The sequence below is a fragment of the Amborella trichopoda genome, chromosome 1 (assembly GCF_054954075.1).
Source record: "Amborella trichopoda isolate Santa Cruz 75 chromosome 1, AtrichopodaSantaCruz75HAP2 v2.0, whole genome shotgun sequence".
Taxonomy (NCBI): domain Eukaryota; kingdom Viridiplantae; phylum Streptophyta; class Magnoliopsida; order Amborellales; family Amborellaceae; genus Amborella; species Amborella trichopoda.
Genome location: NC_142336.1, coordinates 25084608 through 25103776, shown reverse-complemented (window position 1 = coordinate 25103776; position 19169 = coordinate 25084608). Strand labels below are relative to the sequence as shown.

Genomic DNA, 19169 nt, shown 5'->3' with positions numbered 1-19169 from the left:
ATTTGTGGTCATCGCTTGCGTTTCTCAGCCTATATTGTCCTTGAGTAGTTGATTCCTGCCACAATTTTATTCTGAGACCTGAGTCAAACGTTGTTTGTTTGTGGCTGATCCGGTTCAAAACTTTAAATTGCTGGTTCGATCGGTTATTGTAAGGAAATTTCAAGTGAGAAAGCAGGCGGAGAAATTTGCATGTTAATCAGCTAAAAAAGGAAGAAAAAATTGAAGGCAGCAAAGATTGGGAGGTTGAGAAGACGAGAGGATGGAGAACAAACATGTACTGATGTCGGCTCTGGGTGTGGGGCTTGGTGTCGGTGTAGGGCTTGGGTTGGCCTCTGGACAAACTGTCCCCAAGTGGGCGACCCTGGCTTCTGCCGTTTAATCTCAACGCATCGAGAAAGAACTCCTCAGACAGGTTTTTGATGGAAAAGATAGCAGTGTCACTTTTAATAAGTTTCCCTATTATCTCAGGTATCCAAAACATTTATTCAATTTCTTCCCCCTTTTCTTGTTTCTTAGTTTTCTTTTCTCAGTTGAATATGATTTTGTGTTACTTTAGACGTGGAATAGATTATTTTGTCTCAAGATATTGGTGAAGAATGTGAACTCACGTCGCTTTCATTTCACCACCATTTTAATTTAGGGGGAGTTTGGTTCGCGTGTAATAGTTTGATAGGAAAATATTTACTGAAAAAATATCTACATATACAAACAATTTACTGGGAGAGAGCGCAACATGGACAAAAAAAGCGTCTAAAACAGTGTTTTAAAATGTGGGATGCGGCCCATTGCGTTGGGGGGACTGATGTGGTGATGTGGCTCTCTGCTGTCTAGATGTGGGTATATCATCGCGATACAGTCAATAAATATAAAAAATTCATTTCTTTTAAAAAAAACAGGTTAATGCATAAAAAAAAAATAGAGGTGATATATGTGATAGTAGGTATTTAGTTTATTTATTAACTTGGAGATTTTGTATCCGAGATTCTTTATCCACTATCCCTTATAGAAACTAGAAACTAGCTTCATAAAACATTCAACTAAACATATTCACAAATTTGGTGCCACAAACTTAAAGTTACAAAATACAAACTAAAAGTCTATGAAGATTAAAGAGTTCAAAAATCAAACTCAAGACAAATCTTAGCTCTTATATCCTCGATTTGGTGTCAAAACTTCACCTAAACATCAACAAATCAGCACCAAAAAGAAACAAATCAACAACCAAACATCAACCAATACGAAAATTTAAGAACTTCACAAAATAATTTTCTGCCACTTTATTTTTTCGATTGATTTAATTAAAAAAGAGCGATGGATGTGGCTGTTTTTAATTGTTTGGGGGATTTAATAACCCAAACCCTTTCCCCCTTTTATCGGGGCCCAAAAAGTAAAAAATACCCCTGCTTGAGGAGTTTTTTCATGGCCTTGACTGGCTGCATATGCGAATTATGCCGTATATGCGGGATGCAGCCGCATATGCGGGCGCATCTCTCCAAAGCTCATATGCGGCCTGTTGCGATGCGCTGCTCAGCGCATTACGCTTTATGCGGCCGCATATGCGGCGATGCAGAAGATTGCATGGATGCTTTGAAATATTGACATAATATAATCAATTAATCATATTTGACAAAATCTATAAGAAAAAAAAAGGGAAAATTATAGTTACAATCTCCTGCCTAATTGGCATCCGATTGGGCAATGTGCACATCTTTTGGATGATTTTTATGATACGTGATGCCCTGATTAATAGGGCCTTTGATATATCGGATTATAAACTTTAAAACTACCTCATGAACATTGGTTTAGAGCATGCATAAATTGGTATACCTGATTTACTGCAAATGCAATGTTAGGATGAGTAAGGATAAGATACTCAACTGTAATTGCCATGCTTATGTACTTTTCATGATCATCATTTAATTTTCGTTTTTCATCACTCAATCGTTTGTTGAGCACTATAGGTGTAGCCGATGGTTTGCAATTGAATATATTATAGTGCTTTAGTCAATCCAGTGCAGATTTTTTCTGACAATTGAATTTTATCCTGGGACTGATCCACTTCTATTCTAGAAAATATCTTAACGCTCCAAAATCATTCATTTGAAACTTATCATGGAAAAATCTCTTGATATTTGCAATAAGGTCTGGAGAATTTCTTGTGAGAGAATGATCACAATACTTGTAGCGCTCCCATGAATAAATAGGGAGTGAACCACAACTGTCCGCATAAAACCCTATGCCTTGATTGCATGATAAAAACTTTGTAATCAGGTACGAGAGCCTTGCTTTGGACCACATATATATGAATCTCTTCACTTTGCATCATAATTTGTGGGATATTTCATTGAAACCAAGTGGTTGCTCCCCATATACACTTCTTCCTTTAACTCTCCATGAAGAAGTGCATTCTTTACATCAAACTGGAATAAAAGCCAACCATGTGCCACGGCTAAGGATAATAGTAATCAGCCAGGACAATTTTAACAACTTGGCTAAAAGTTTCTTCATAATCCTATCTGTGCCATTGATTCAATCCTTTTGCCACTAGTCAAGCTTTATATTGCTCGATACTTCCATCCGACTTGTATTTTATTTTGTACACCAATTTGCCGCCTGCAACAATTTTCCTAGGTGGCCTCTTCACAGTTTCCCATGTATTATTTAGAAACATTACCTTCATTTCTTCTACCATTGCTTCAGCCCATTTATGAATCCTTTTTGCGATATAATAGTTGGTAGGCTCCTTTTGCTTAAGAGCTTCACCTGATAGTCATTTGTAAAGCTTCCATAACTTATTCGTCTATAGGGTGATGTACACTATTAGGCCCTCAAGACTTTTGGGCTTTGTATAATAGTCCTAGTATTAACTTCTTGTCTCTCAAATTCATCACCCCTGATACAAGTTTCACCCCTGATACGAGTTTGGTGCTCTTCTGTATATGTTTGTAACCAGCCTGCTCCCCTTTTGTTTCGCCTATGATAAACGATAACTCCTTGGGGGCAACATCAAGTTCTTTCTCAGGCGGAGGTTCCTCATCATAAAGATATTCTAAATCTCTGTTAGGGTGATGAGGAACATCCTTATCAACAATATTTGGCTAACCAGTATCATTGGGGGTACATCAAGGGTGAACAACTTCATTTTGCATCACCTATTGACTATCTTGAACTACGCCCTCGCTTGCTTTATTTTCATCTTGCTGAAAAATAATTTTAGGTGGATTCGACATCCTCATTTCATCTTGTGTCTAAGGCTGTAACGACTGCAACCTTTATAACGTTCTTCATATCTAACTAGAATGCCCGCTTCCACTTTAGGAGAAAGTTTGTTCATATGACTATTATCCATACGAATATAAGTGTGGCATCCAAAAGATCGAAGAAATGAATTATCTTTATGCTTACCATAGAACATAAGGAGTTTGGCCATTCAAAACAGGGAAAAGTTTATATAGAGCCGAGGCTCTAAACAATCAAATTTGAGCCTACCTCATAAATTTTCACTGAAAGAGGTCGATCATCTCGACATCAAGATGCATGGACATGAGAAAAAAATGGATTTCATGTTTTGAAAATAGCGTATTTTGTAGCACATCTTTGGACTGTCAATTTTCAAGATTTTCAAGTTTTCATAGGTCTGTCGATCTATACTATTTTTGAAGCTTTAAACTTTATAAATGAATATGAAACTATATTTTAAGGCTATTACAAAGATTTCCAATATTAAAAACCCATTTCTCGATAGTATTTGAAGGTAGGCTCTAATTTGATTGTTTAGAGCCTAGGCTCTATACAAACTGCACCCTTCAAAACAGGAGTGGGCAATCTATTTTGACATATACAGCCATGTGTAAGGCTTCAGTCTAGAGATATTTTGTTATTGTACTAATGAACATCAAGGAAAGGTGCCAATATGGTGGTGCTTTCGTTCTTAACCACCGTTTTGTTGTTGAGTATGTGGACGCGAAATCTGTTGCTCTATCCCATTATTCTTTAAAATAAGTAGTTCCTAATGCATGAGATGAGAACTCACATCCCCCATCACTATGAAAGAACGAGATTGGTCTATGAATTTTTTTTTAAACTGTACAAATTTTTCAAATATCTGAGATTTTTCCTTGAGGAAATAAATCCAAGTATACCATGAAAAATCACCTACAATGATCACATAATATTTGTTATGAGAAGAAGAAGCAACTGGTGCAAGTCCTCACTCATCAAAATGAATTAATTCAAAAGGTAAGGTCTTTCTTTTATTTAAATTGGAAAGAATTTGAGATATTACCCAATTGTCAAGCATGAAATAAAAACAGATTTTGACTCTTTAGACAATGATCCCTCTTTGCATAACCTACTGACTGACTAATGATCGCGCAATGCCCTAGATGGTGATGCCAAACATTGGCATGCCCACTTACTTGAAAGAGAAGACTGATAATGGGAACTTCTTTCATTCATCATTCAAGACACTTCGACGTCCTTGTTGTTGAGTCCCCTAAGCGAATGTCGTCCCAGATAATGGATCCTTCAAAAAAAAAAACGAAAGAAAGGATGTGAATACAAACTTTGATTTATTGAGTCAATTGTGAAACAAAAATGAGACTATACTTGATAAAAAACATTATTTAAAAGAATGGGACCTTGGAATAGTTTACAAGAGTCTTTCCAACATGTGTAATAGGGAGTGAGAACCTAAGGGTGAGAACGGGTTGGATCGGGGCCGGATCTGACCAGATCCGGATCCAAATAGTATACATCGGATCTCAAATTGGATCCTGAATATTTCGATCCAGATCCGAGTCCATAAATTTATATAAGATCCATATCTGGATTAATCCACTGTGTTCAAGATAGCAGTGAGTCCATTTTAGTCCATCTCTGAAGCCCTAGGGTTCAATTCTTTGCAGGGCTTCGTAAAAGTCTCATTGGCAAAAACACTTTCATCTTGCTCAGAAACCCTAGATATGAGTTCATTGTGGATTGCCTCCCTCTCTGTTCTTTGAGAGGTAAGATAGCCTTGAGTTTTGTTCTCCATTGCCTGCAGGGCCTCATGGACCTGAGTCAGGGCCTTTACAGAGCCCCACTGCTATGCTAGTGTTTGGATTAGGGTTTCTTCCATGGAGCTCGTCGCCATGGCACCTTTGTTTGAGGAATTTGGAGAAACCCGTTCTCTTTTTTGGGGAAATTGTTTTGGAGAAGAATTAAACAAAGAAGAATGGAAGAGAAAACGAAAAATATGTTCGGAGAAGAAGATATTTTTCTAAATAGTTTTGGAAATAGAGATAGAAAGAGAGGGGTTTGCATTTAACAGAGAGAGAATAGAATTTGTTGCTGTTAGGAAAAAGAAGTGAAGAGTGAGAAGAGAGAGACGGCTTGGAAACAAGAACTATGACCCAAAAATGACTACCTGCCGCAACAATGAAATGCCTCACCAGGGTTTTCTCATATTCATGAATTCAACTGCTACAATGAATCCAATGAATCCAATGGAAAATCAACTATTGTGCTTTGACATGCCACCCTGTTGTACTATAGATTTGGATTATGTGGATAGGAATTGAGTGCAGGAAGAGTTCCACACACTTGATTAAGTGAAAGTGGAAGGAGTCCATTTGCTCTTCCACGAAGCATATTGTCAAGAGCATGTCCTCGTCTACATCGTCTAGCATTAAATGATATAAGGCTTCTAACTGTGACTAGCACCATTAGAATTTTGACTCTAGATGCGTCTAGGTGTAGATTGGCTCTGAAAAGGGCACTCATGTAGTAGTTACAATGGATGCAACTTTTAAAATGTGGGAAATGGTGGTTTAGTGGTTATTGAGGTGATGAACATTTTGTATCCATCCCTTAGGCCAACTAGGACGTAGTATACTTTCTTTATCATTGCCAAATAGTTGGATCATGGATAATATTCCATTATCATCTTCTGTTCTTGCTTGCGTTATGGAAGTGCAAGTTTCAAGTGTCATGTGCCTTTGACTCCGGTGAGAACGATTCATAGATCCTTCCATAATAGTGCATATGTGGGTATTCCATAATAGTGGCAAACTGTTCCTCATATGCGGGGTTTGTTATCAAGACTTTCTTTGGTTTTTCCAGTTCCTCATATGCAGGGTTTGTTATCAAGACTGACTTTGTTTTCCCAGTCTCATCAATCTCACGTTTTGATAAGAAGTTCAGAAGGGGGTTTTGAAGAATCATTTAAAAGTCCCTTGAGGTTTTTATTACAAGGAATGGATTGCTGATGGGTTTCCATGTAATGAAATTGGATGTAGTCAACTTTGTTGTGGTAATAGGAAAAGTTTTGGAGGTAGACATTATGTTCAGGAAGACATTATGTTGGCCTAGAAGTTGAGAAGAAAGAGAAAAGGTTGTTGGAATTTTAGGAAAGGTTGTTGGAAGTGAGCACGTGGTACTCTAGGGGAAGAAATTGAGCTTGTGATGCCTTAGTGAGTGGATATAGATAATTAAGATCTCAAAGAGAGGAATTTTGAGATTTTGTCAATAGCCAAGAAGAAAGAGGTGCTGGATAGCTAGGTATGTGATGCCTCAAGGAGAGAAAGTGGGGGAATGAGGCTCTGAAGAAAGAGAACTGGACATGTTATGCCCTATAAGGATGATTTTTTTTTTCTTTTCCTTCCTCTCATTTTTTCTCTCCTTTTGTTTTCCTTCCCCCATTTTTCTTTCTTCCATTTTTTTTAAGAGGTTTGTGAAGGGAAGTAGGACGAAGAAATAGGAAGTAGAGGGATTAAGATTTAGGAAGAGGAAGGAGATAAAATCTAGAATTACATGGAGGCAAAGAGGTACCTAGATTTATGTGAAGGGAAGAGGAAGAAGAAAGTGCATGAAGAAGTAGTAGTAGTAGGAAATTGAAGGAGATAAATTCTGAAGAAGATCTAGGAAGAGGAAGGAGATAAAATCTAGAATTATGTGAAGGGAAAGGGGAAGAGAGTGATGTAGAGTAATTAATTGTGTTGAGAGAAAAATTAAGGCTTTAAGACAAGTAGGAGATATAGAACCTTCTGTTAGAGTTCGTGTGGGAAAGAATAATTGCTGTTTGCTGAAAGAAGATTGAAAAAGACATTGGTAAAGATCCTTAAAAGGGCCTTGAAGATCTATGATTCTTGAATCCACTTTGATACCATGATAAAAAAACATGAAGAGAGAGAGAGAGAATAAGGGAAAGAAGTGCATGAGTCGCCCTCGTCTAATTTAGGGAGTGCTTGTCTCTCTGAGTATAGACAATTGTTGGGATTAGCCCAATGGAGTACTCACGTTACTAAGTTAGAGCCTTGAGATCTCACATATACCTGTTGTACGTCATTTTTGACGTACTCATGTCCCTCACACGAATAAGGAGAGAGTCAGTGACAACTCGATCCTGTTAGTACTCGAAACACTGACAGACCAAAGTTGTATTGCGAAATAAGCCTCAAACTAGACAACCTAGGAAGAGTACTATAGTACCAAGGAAAGACCTTACAACTGTAGCCTTGTGCTAGTGGCTTCAGAATAGTACCATACCACCGCCGTCGCATTCAGAACGTCAAAAAACCCTGAGGACCAATTTTGGACTCAATCGGATCACCCAAAAAGGATCTACGCCCAAACTGCCTCAAAATAGGTAGGTTTTACACTATCGCGTTACGACTTCATTGAACAAGTCCCCAAGCATGGAGACTGCGACGTCACATCTCGAGAGGGACTTCAAGGACCCATAGAACCTTCGTTTGGAATCAGAAAAAGCTCAAATTTGGACATGTTCTAGATCACGGCAACCCCGTCATTTTGACCTAAGGCATGCACCGTGGCGCGACCTAGAGTCAAACTTCTTTTAGAAAGAAGGTGAGCACAAAACAGAAAAATCAAGGTTTTAAGAAGAAGACATCTCGAACCTCGTGAAGCACTCGAGATCCGCTTATCCGATCATTACGAAAGCGAGTTCAATGCAACCACCTTGCGAAGAGCTGCAAAATGGTATAACTGCTGTACTAAATCCAAGGTCGGATAAGCACAAATCCCAAGGTTACAGAAGAAGCAGGACCGCTTGGTTGCTGGAATCCTTTTTTCGGTGACCTCTCAAATTTTGGACTCAATCGGACCACCCAAAAGGGATCTACACCCAAACTGCCTCAAAACGAGTAGTTTTTACACTCGCGTTACAGCTTCACTGAACCAGTCCCCAAGCATGGAGACAACGATGTCACATCTCGAAAGGGACTTCAAGGACCCACAGTACCTTCATTTGAAATTAGAAAAAGCTCAAATTTGGACATGTTCTAGATCTAGGCAACCCTATTATTTTGACCTAGGGCATGCACTGTGACGCGATTCAGAGTCAAACTTCGCACAAAACTAGAAAAATCAGGGTTTTAAGAAGAAGAAATCTCAAACCTCGTGAAGCACTCGAAAACGAGTTTAATACAACCACCTCGTGAAGAACTGCAAACTGGTATAACTGCTGTACTTAATCCGAGGTCGGATAAGCATAAATCCCAAGGTTACAGAAGAAGCAGGACTGCTGGGTTGTCGGAATCCCTTTTTCGGTGACCTCCCAAATTAGGAAATGCTGCAGATATAGATCAAAACCTACCAAACTTGGTGTAAAATGACTGTGACCGTCTCCTCTTTCATCTGTAAACAAAATAAAGACTCAGAGCATCACAAGTCGAATAGCATTGGCGACCAAGGTTCACGAATCTGGTCTGGCTTCCACCCCGTGGGAAGAGTCTACCTCAGCACGATTAAAGGGCATCAAAATGCTTAGAATCGAACAAGCATTGAAAATATAATGGCAAATCTTCTGAACCATTGCTATAAGTTTTCGGAAAACCTTTCAAGATCTGGCAATGGCGGAAGGCCCCTTAGAGAGAGATGGTTTCGTCATTCGCATAAAAAGTTTTAGGGGTATTTTGGTCATTGTACCTAATTTTGGGATTTATTTTAAATTCTTTTAATGTTAATTAAGCTTAGTTTTTGAGCATTCACCCCTGTTCGGTGAGTTCTTTATATAAATAAGCTTAAGTCACTTGTAAAAAGGCGGATTATTCATCACTGGAATAGGCGCATCATGCTTGTTTTCACTCGTCTTTTGCTTATAAACCCTCAATCCCGTCTAGAGGAGCGAGAAAACTTTTAGAAAGAGAAAATACCCCTGAGTACGCGGTCCCATTCTCTCTCTTTCCTAAATCAAGCTACACCCCGAGCCGTCTTTCTCTTCTCCTCTAATCGCTACATGCCCTCATGCAGCAGCCTCGTCCATGACGGACACGCTGTCACGAGCGAACCCAAGAGTTCTAACCCTCGAGCCACCGCTCTAACTTCCTCTCGTACAATCGAATTGAGCAGAGAGACGCATACGCTCTCTCCCTCAGTCACTCGGGAGGAGTCAGCCTGAGCTGGTAGCCAAGAGGGATCCAACTCTTCGGTTACCTCAACTACCCTACCGCCCGACGCTCGTGTGAAGAGGGAGAGCTTCACTGCCCTTCCTCCGCATTCTATCCTTTTTGCCAGTCAGCATCCTTGAGGGAATTGTCACGGAGAGGGATGATCGAACCCCCATGGTAATCGCAAGCGAGAGAGAGAGAGAAGAGATCTTGTGAAAGCCTGAAGAGAGTCCTTGTTCAAACCGCGCTGGCGGACAGCTGGAGGGCTTTGTTATTGTTCTAAGAGGTCGAACCACCTAGGTGTGTCCCCCGAACCCCAAGCAGCGAGGCAAGCGTCGAACGTATCCCCGCCGTAAAATCTCTCTCGTTGTTGGTTCCTATCCGTGCTTAGGAGAGCTCGTGTACGCGCACCCACGAACGTGAGATGTGCGCGGACCCTCTGTGGTTGTTTGAGATAGGATTTTTTCCCCCGCATGCGAGGACCAAAGCGAAAATCAGGCCTCAACCAATACCTTTAGCCCGATTTAATTATGAAGGAAAATGATGTAAAAATATGAAAACATGCTTCAAATATTTATTGAAATTTTTTCAGATTTTTTCAGATTTTTTAACACAAAATACGTGTCTTTCAAAATTGTTTGATTTTAATGCCAAATAAGAACGTCCATGTAGCATGTGGCACCGTCATTCTAGTTAGGGCGTGGACCACCTTTTTGACACTTAGTTATTTAGATTGATTTCAAACCTTATGTTATATCCATATAACTTAAAAGACACATTTTAATCAAATGGGTATTTCTCACATGTGACCTCCTTGGCTTGTGTGAAGCCAAGGGAATTTGTGAGATAAAAATTATTGTTAAAATTAGTATCCACATAAGTTACAATGGATGTGAACCTTACATATGGATGCACCTCATTGGTGTGACCCATGTGAAGGTGTAAGAGTGCATGTGAAGGGTTTGGGTTGAGATGATCTCATTGGTAGTGTCATAACCCACTGTTTTTACCTTTCCCATGCCATAATCCTTTTTACCGTTTTGCCCCTTGCCCTTGAACATTCTTAGCACTCTTGAATTAAAAAAATATTGAAGGCATTTTTGTAAACACACTTGGACATGTTTGGAATAAAAGTATGGGGCTAAGGACAAGAAAGTAAATGTGGCTTTGACTTAGGGTTTTAGTGGGTGATAATGGTGGCAAATCTCATCCCTTCATCTTCGTGGTGGATGGGGATGAGTGGCTAGGGATAATTGGCCTCTCATGTGCCATTGATGATGTGCATCAAGGGTTGAGATCTAATCTCACTCAAATACTTCATATAAATACAATGTTTTGGTCCAAGTTAACCCAATTCTTGAAAAGCGAATTTTACAAGCAAAAGGAACCTCGAGAGAGAGAGAGAGAGAGAGCAAGAACTTCCATGAGCTCCATGTACCAGCCATTATAGAACTTGTTCCATTGATCACATTTGGAGTTTTAAGGTGATCCTTCACTATATGATATCAAGTTCATATTAAGCAATCAAGGTAACTTTCCATTAAGTTTTTCCTCTATTGTTTTTCATCCTCTTTCACTTGAAAGCTTGCTGTAAAGTCTTTGTGAAAGCCTTATATAGGGAAGTCATCTATTTGACTATGAGCTTCATGCCTTGACGATCCTTTGATTAAGCATACTTGTTTTTCTCTACCCAAATTTTTCTGGTGAATTTATTATACTCGAATTTCAAATTCCAGAGATCTATTACCTCTTTGAATCATTTAGATTCCACACTTTTGCATGCAATCCCGTTTTGGTGGTCCGGTAGACAATACTACATAGTGTTGCTCTATCTTGCCCAATTTTGATTGGATCTTCCTAGTTCTTTTTGCAAACTGTTGTGGGTTGATTTTGTTACTGATTATGGACCATAAGAAGTGTTTTAAGCTTCCCTAATCGGATAGATCCCATTGAGTCATATAAACCACTCGTGCACTTATCTTTGGGATAAAATTAAGTTCTTAAAAGCCGTGATCGTGGGCCGGCACAAGGGGTTCAAACCATTGGCTTCACGGGTATTTTTTTGGCACTCTAATACCTTTGTTTTATTGTTATCATTCTCTATTATTACTGTTGGGGCAATTTGGTTCCTGTAATTTGACTATATGAATGTATACTTCCATTGTATGTAACTAAATGTTCCCATTTTGAGCTGGTGTGAGTGGCATGTAATTTGCTCCATAAGGGGACTGTTTTCAGTGGTATGTAAAGTCTAAGATGTTTTTATCATTGTGTTAAAGGATTGTTATTGTGTATTTTTTTTGTATAAGTAAGAGTTTTGTGTTAGGGTACCATGTTGTAGTGTTGTTTTCGGTTCAATTAAAGTGTTCCTAGACTTTGTACCACATCACTGTAGACCTCACCAAAAACCCTAATTGATCGCACAAACACGTCCCTTTTGTTGTGCTGATCACAAATATATGATTTTGTTTTAAGATTGATACCAGATATGTTGAGAAATTGAAAGAATTCTAAGAATAGATAAGAGTATCCAACCTAGCTTTGATATCATATTATAATTGAAGAATATTATATTTAGAAACAAAAAGATAAATCGTAGGGCTATCTCACGATCATCATCATCATCATTTTAGCCTTTTCTCAATTACTTGGGTTCTGCTTCATGAATTCTGGTTTTCCATTCTGCTCTATTAAAGGCCATATCCTCAGTGGGGCCATAAGTTCCCATATCTTTTCAGACTACTTCCAACCACGTCCTTTTGGACCTACCCCTTGCCATTTTCAGTCATTCCAGTTGAACTAACTCGCACCTCCTAACAGGTGCTGTACTTGGTCGGCACCACACATGGCTAGACTACCGAAGTCTACTCTTTCTCATTTTATCGCCTATTGGTGCTACAGCTAAATTCTCTCGAATAGATTCATTTCGAATTCTATCTCTTCTTGTCTTGCCATTCATCTATCTCAACATCTTCATCTCCGCTACACTCATTTTATGCATATATTGTTTTTTGTTCGCCCAAAATTCCACCCCATACAGCAAAGCGGTCTCATTGATGTCTTATAGAACTTGCCCTTCAGCCTCATTGGTATGCGGTGATCGCATAAAATTCTAGTTGCACATCTCCACTTCGCCCATCCTGCTCTAATTCTTTATGCGACATCTTCCTTGATCATTTCATTTTCTTGGATTATCGACCTAAGATATCGAAAGTGCGTTCGTTCTTGTACTTCCTGGTTGTCAAATTTGCTACTTCCTCATCTCTACTCCTATTATTATTAAACTCACACTCCATATACTCTATCTTAGTCCGACTAATTTTAAAACCTTTGGATTCTAGAGCATCCCGCCAAAGTTCTAATTTTGTGTTGATGTCGTTTCGAGCTTCATCAATCAAAACTATGTCATCTGCGAACAACATGCACCATGATACCTCATCTTGTAGGTGCTTAGTTAAGTCGTCCATAACTAAGACAAAGAGGTACGGGTTCAATGCTGACCCTTGATGTAGACCTATTGTCACTGAAAACTCCCTCGTCTCTCTACTAGTTGTTCGTACACTAGTTAGCGCTCCATCGTACATATCTCTCACCAAGTCGATGTAGTGTTTCGAGATGCCTTTTTTTTCAACGACCGCCAAATCAAATTGATCAGAACTATAGAGTAGAGACGCCTTTTTTGCAACACCGGCCAAATCATATTGTTTAGAGACACCTTTTTTTCCATCGTACATATCTCTCACATTGATTAGAATTATGGATTATGTGCATATGGTACCCAAATGTATATGACAAACTACTCTTAAACCAGTCGACAAACTACATAGACTAAATACAAAACTAGTATATCGAGAAGCAGTTATGAAATGAATCTAGTATACCTCATATCGAGAAGCATTTATGAAATTTATCAATTGTTTAATGGTTAAGGATCTGTGATCTACCACGTCTGCATATTGTGGCTGTATACTTGTTTTTTGTCATGTGTCGCTCCTTTTTTATCCTTTGCCTCTTAGTTGTTTTTGATTTTGGTTAATTTACAGTGAGCAGACGAGTGATTTTGACGAGTGCTGCCTATGTTCATCTGAAGCAAGCTGATCTATCCAAGCATATCAGAAATCTCTCTCCTGCCAGTCGAGCCATTTTGCTCTCAGGACCAGCAGGTATGCTGTTTCAGTTTAAGATGTTCACAGTGCAACTATTTGGAAAAAGGTTTGTGTTTGGGCTTGTTATTCCAATTAATTGGACCTGGCTACATTTCCTTGTTTCTTTCAGAACTTTATCAGCAAATGCTTGCCAAGGCTTTGGCCCACTACTTTGAGTCGAAACTGCTGCTACTTGATGTTACTGACTTTTCCTTAAAGGTAAGAGAAATACAACAAATTTGGTTACCTGTATTCTTGTTTTTGATTGAAGGTAAAGCATTGTTCTTTTACAGATGCAGAGCAAGTATGGCAGTGGATCAGTATCTGTGAGTTTTATCTTCCGAAGTATAGTATATGCTACTTTGATTTTTCTGGACTCCAATGGATGTAGTTTTACATTTATGCATTTTAGGTGCTATTTAAGAACTGTCATTCTGTTTGTGGTGAACTATGAGTGGTTTCTTGGTAAAGTATGCGTGAAGCATCCGTGAGTTTTATATCATTTGTGCATTCTAGATACTATTTCGGAACTGTCATTCTTTTTGTGGTGAGCTATGAATGGTTTGTTGGTAAAGTATGCATGGTTTTAACTTCAATGTTATTCACATGGCACTTCAACAGCGCATTAGTTGTTACTCTTTCATACTGGTTTTTTTTCCTTTTTGATTTCTTTGTTACTTGCATTTTTCAAACTGTATTGCTGTTTGTCATATTGCTGAAGTCCTTCAATTATGTTGTCTCATTACTCTGTTTTGCAGTCTTTTAAACGCTCTATTTCTGAGACAACTTTGGAACGAATGTCAAGCTTGCTTGGATCTTTCTCAATTCTTCCCCAACGTGAGGAACCCAAAGGTATTCTACTTAATCGAGTTATACAACGCGGACATTTTCTGATATTCTTCTCAAGGAGCTTCTGTGTGCACTGCTAGTACTCTTGGAACTCCCAAGTGTTCTGTTGTTTGGGAATTGGTATTCTTGGGTTCCATGTGGAAACTGAACTGTAGCAATGTATTTCTTTGGATTCATCATTTATGTAGCATTGCTGTCAATTAAATTACTTTTTGACAACCATCGCTTCACTATCATTGTCCATGAAATAGGGTTTTATCTCTACTTTCCTTATAGGATATTGTTTCATAGTGGTGAGACTAGGGTACACTTGCAGCTGCAGGCACATTACGAAGAATAAGCAGTGGTTCGGAGATGCAGTTGAGGTACCCTGAAACTCTTTTCATAGATCTGTAGTGGGTCGATAATGCATCTCTGTCTCATGCTGTAACTCCCGTTGATGTTCTAATTATATATCAGTTATTCTGATTACATATCAGTTTTTGCTTGCACTTAGCAGGGCATTAGAAGCTGTTAATACTGCCCCAAAAATTCGCAGAAATTCTTCAGCTGCTGCTAATATCAGTAGCCTTGCTTACCAACGCTTTCCTGCTAATCCGGGTTGGAAAATGTTTCACTATAATCTTAGATTGACTGAACTTGTTCTTTGAATGCTTTAAACATTTATTTTTAAGCTTTGATTAATTGCAAGAACTTGAATGTTCATTGGAATGCCTGCAAATTTGAGTACTCCTAATGATGACTGTATACATCTCTTAGACTTTCCTTTCTGACGATTAACTTCAATTGTTGAAAGGAAAATCATTCGAGAGGCTTGTTAGACAAGGATGTTAGAAGGAATGGGGAGTGTCACAGAACCTCATGCCCATCATAGTCAGCAATTTGTTTGTTACTACTGATCTGAGATGGTGTAGGAGGGATCCTGCCAATGCAGTCGCATTAGCAAAAAAAGTGGATGGTGGATAAAGTTAGTTTAGAAGGGAAAAAAATGGAATTTATAAAATCTACATTCTTACGTAGCATGTAAAGCAATCTAGGAGCTTTAGAAACATGAAGTTGTCTTCATATCCCTCTCTCTCTCTTTCACTCATGCATGCGCGTGCGTGCCATCTCCTTTTTCGATGTATCTATAATTGTGAACATTGGAAAATCGTGACTGTACAGGTTTTATAGAAAGACTCTGGATAAAGGAACAGAAACTAGAGAACATGAAAACCAAAACAAATCCACAAAAAAATCACATATATTAGGTCCGGGGACAATCTCCGGGCAAACCTGTTACAATTGGCATCCAGCTTGTATAAAACAAACGGAAAACTTTTGATCGCCTTACGCAGAAAAATTGGATAATCTGTCAAGGAAATAGTCTTACCAAGTGTAAATCGATGCTTTTAGCATTTGCCTCATGATGATAGGAAGAATACATGCCTCCTATGCCTTGCATATACCCCGCTTTGCAGGTGGGATGATAGTGACCTCACTGTAACTACCTTCTCTTCCGCTCAATCTTCTGAACAGGAGTATTAGTCCCTACTTTTTCCTCTCGCATGTCTTATTCTCTCGAAGTTTCCTCAAAATTTGGCAGAAATCTCGCTCAACGTGAGAGTTTTTAAATCTCCTCTCTGATTTGCAGGTTGCTTTTGTTCATGGAAGAAACCTTAGGCTTAAGATTTTAAGGTTTTCAAAGTCACGGCCCCTCAATTTCCCAAGGCGTTTGTTTCCCAAGGCGTTTGGTGTATATAGACCTTAGGTGGGGGTAATTGATTTTTCTCGAATTAGGTGATGTGGAGGACATGATTTGGTGCAAAATGACCTGAGTTGCCCCTTTAGATCGTGAGTTGCCTGCACATTCAATTCCAACCAAGATTGGAAGCTTGAGGCAGAGAATAGGCTATTGTATATCCTGTCTTACTTCAATTTTGGGGCTTATTGAGCCCAATCATGTAATTGGTGATAAATTCCGTTGGCTTCCGTTTGGTCCAAGTTCCACCCAAAAACACCTCATATTTCGTGAGAATCAAATCGATCAAGTGATGCTGCTTTCTGTGCAGTGGTTTGCAGTAGTCCTCTTAATGACTGGATTTGCGGCCCAAATTCCTATAGGCTTCATTTTGGTTTTGCAGAAAATTGAGTAAGGAATATCTTCCCTCAAATTTCATCTCAATAGACTCAGGAATGAGTGAGATATCGCAAAAAGAAGCCTCATTGATCATGCAGTCTGATGCGTACATAAGGCTCGAAACAACATTTTCTTCATTTCTTGCTCTCAAATCCAGGAATGATTGCCCAAACAAGTAGATAATCATGTAAGGAGTTGAATGAGGATCATTTTTGTGTCAAATTTCTAAAGAGCCAAGAATGAAGAATATATACCCTAAATAAGGTCAGGTCTTTATGCAGTCCATTTGTGGATAGCAATCCTGCATGTATACTGGCAGTTGGCCTTGTTTGGACCATTAATGTTGTCTAGCGACTGTAGGTGTGGTCCAGCAGACTGTTCATGTGGCTTTTCAGTCCTTCAGCTTTGGCTTTTCGAAAGTGGGTCAAATTATGTCCAAATGACTTGAAATTTCGATAGCAAGCTTATAATGATTTTGATTAAAAACCTACAGCTTTTCATAAGGATTCGAGATCATTCTTGTTCGATTGATGGCTAGGGTTATTGCTCAGTGGACCAAATGATGACAAAATGACTAGAAATTTCGAGGGTTGGCTTGGAATCCTCTAGATTAAAGTCACACCAAGTTTTGCTGTGATCAGGGACCATATTCCATGTCCCCATTTTTGTGATGCTTGATCAATTGCCTGTTATATCTCCTGTCGTCTAAGGTTAACTTCAGAGCTGCAAAATTTGAGGTCTAAATGACATAGAACTTGGAGAGTAGTATTGAAATCATCGTCATCATTTGAGTCTCATCCCAACTATTTGGGGTCGGTTGGAGGGTAGTCTTGAAATACTTCAAATAAAGGTCCACCGAGTTCTATTAATATCCAAGGCTGTTTTTTATGGTCCCCTTTTTATTCAAAGCCCCAACCAAGGCATTGCTCATTCCCCTTGACATTCTGACAACTGTTTAGAAGATCAGCTTCTGCTACGAGACGTGGCAGACATAGCATGTATGTTACTGAGTTGTGATATTGATCCCGATGGTTGAATGTCGGGTTCCTTGGAAATATGCTTTCTCTTTAGAGCTCCGTGCTAGGGTTGTATATGAATAGGATTGACCCTTAGGGCTTAATGTCAGCTTTGCGGGAGTAATATGCTTTGTCCTCTGGCCTTGATGCCAGGTTGAGGACGGATAGGTGGCCACACATGCTATGTCATTTCATATCTGGGCTGACTCATCTTTTGCTTTGATTTCTTGTGATGCAAAAGACACCTAAATGAGGTGGTCTATTGAATTCCTCATAATAAGAGTTGTCATATGTCAAACCGTGGATTCCATATGCCCTCTTTCTCATCATCATCGTCATCAAAGCCTTTTCCATATGCTCTCTTTCTATGTAGAGCTAAAACTTTTCCATATCTATTACCATTATACTTTCTTTTCCATGGTTTTCTTTCTTGTCCTTGTGATCTGATCATTTTTGCTGCATAATCTTCACATGTGGTGTCATAGCCGTGGTTCAGATTTTCAAGAGAGCTAATGACATGCATGTGTGGGTCTAAGCTACTTCTCTTTTGACAAATGTCTTGTAGTTGATTGGAATGCTAGAAATAGTTGGCTTCTATTGAGTCTTAAGCATGGAACTCCTGTATATGTATGGGGCAATAAGCTGCATTTACAAATCAAATGATCAAGGTTATTTCATTCATATACATGGAGGTTGATACATCCCATAAAATGAGTGTAGCGGAGATGAGGATGTTGAGATGGATGAGTGGCAAGACAAGAAGGAATAGAATCTAAAATGAATCCATTTGGAAAAGTTTAGGTGTGACACCAATAGGCGATAGGATGAGAGAGAGTAGACTTAGGTGTGTTGGCATGTGTGGTGTCGACTCAGTACAACACCTGCTAGGAGGTGCGAGTTAGTTCAAGTGGAAGGATTGAAAAGGGAAAGGGGTAGGCCCAAAAGGACGTGGTTAGAAGTAGTCCGAAAAGATATGAGGACTCATGGCCTCACTGAAGGTATGAGAGCAGAATGGCGGACCAAGTACCCCAATTAATTGGGAAAAGGCTATGATGATGATAACATGCATGTTGATACATGTCTCTATGTAGGCATGGGCGTATGCTGCATGTACATAGATTACTGGTTTTTGTGACTATGTTTGATGCTAGATGGCATCCTTTATATAATTTATTTGACTTCATGTGCTAAGCGTCTCAGCTGCACTCTATTTCTGTTGCATAATGTCTTTCAAGTCAGTAATGTGTTATCAATACTTACCCAGAAAAAAGTACGGTATTTATTAATTGTGTGTATTCTTTAACCTTTGCAGCCCCTCTGAAGCGCACCACCAGTTGGGCATTTGATGAGAAACTTCTCATTCAGTCACTTTACAAGGTGAGCTCTAGCATCCTTAAAAGTTCTGCTTTAGAATAGTTATGTTAAAGCAAGCAAATGCATGTAATGGTGTCACATAATTCATATGACTGAAATAATGAAGTTTATTGTTGAACTTGGCTTAGGAATTGTGTATCGAACTAGATTGGAGGCCTCAAGTTTTTGATCCATCGCTCACTGGTTCAAAGCCACTTGCTTCCTATGTAGTGCCTGCTCCTGTCCAAAACACCTAAATACTCACTAGCACCCAGGATACGTGGCACTGGCCCCATCC

The 19169-nt window shown here is 39.1% G+C and overlaps 1 protein-coding gene across 1 annotated transcript in view; it reads left to right on the top strand.

The window, feature by feature from the left end:
* The first annotated feature begins 218 nt into the window (after positions 1–218).
* LOC18432767 (uncharacterized) overlaps positions 219–19169 on the top strand; it is a 29440-nt gene continuing 10489 nt past the window's right edge. Inside the window, 8 exon segments of the mRNA XM_088853978.1 lie at positions 219–468; positions 13437–13552; positions 13665–13753; positions 13828–13860; positions 14293–14386; positions 14700–14748; positions 14883–14983; positions 18831–18895. Coding sequence (XP_088710104.1) covers positions 260–468; positions 13437–13552; positions 13665–13753; positions 13828–13860; positions 14293–14386; positions 14700–14748; positions 14883–14983; positions 18831–18895 — 756 coding nt within the window. The 5' untranslated portion in view covers positions 219–259.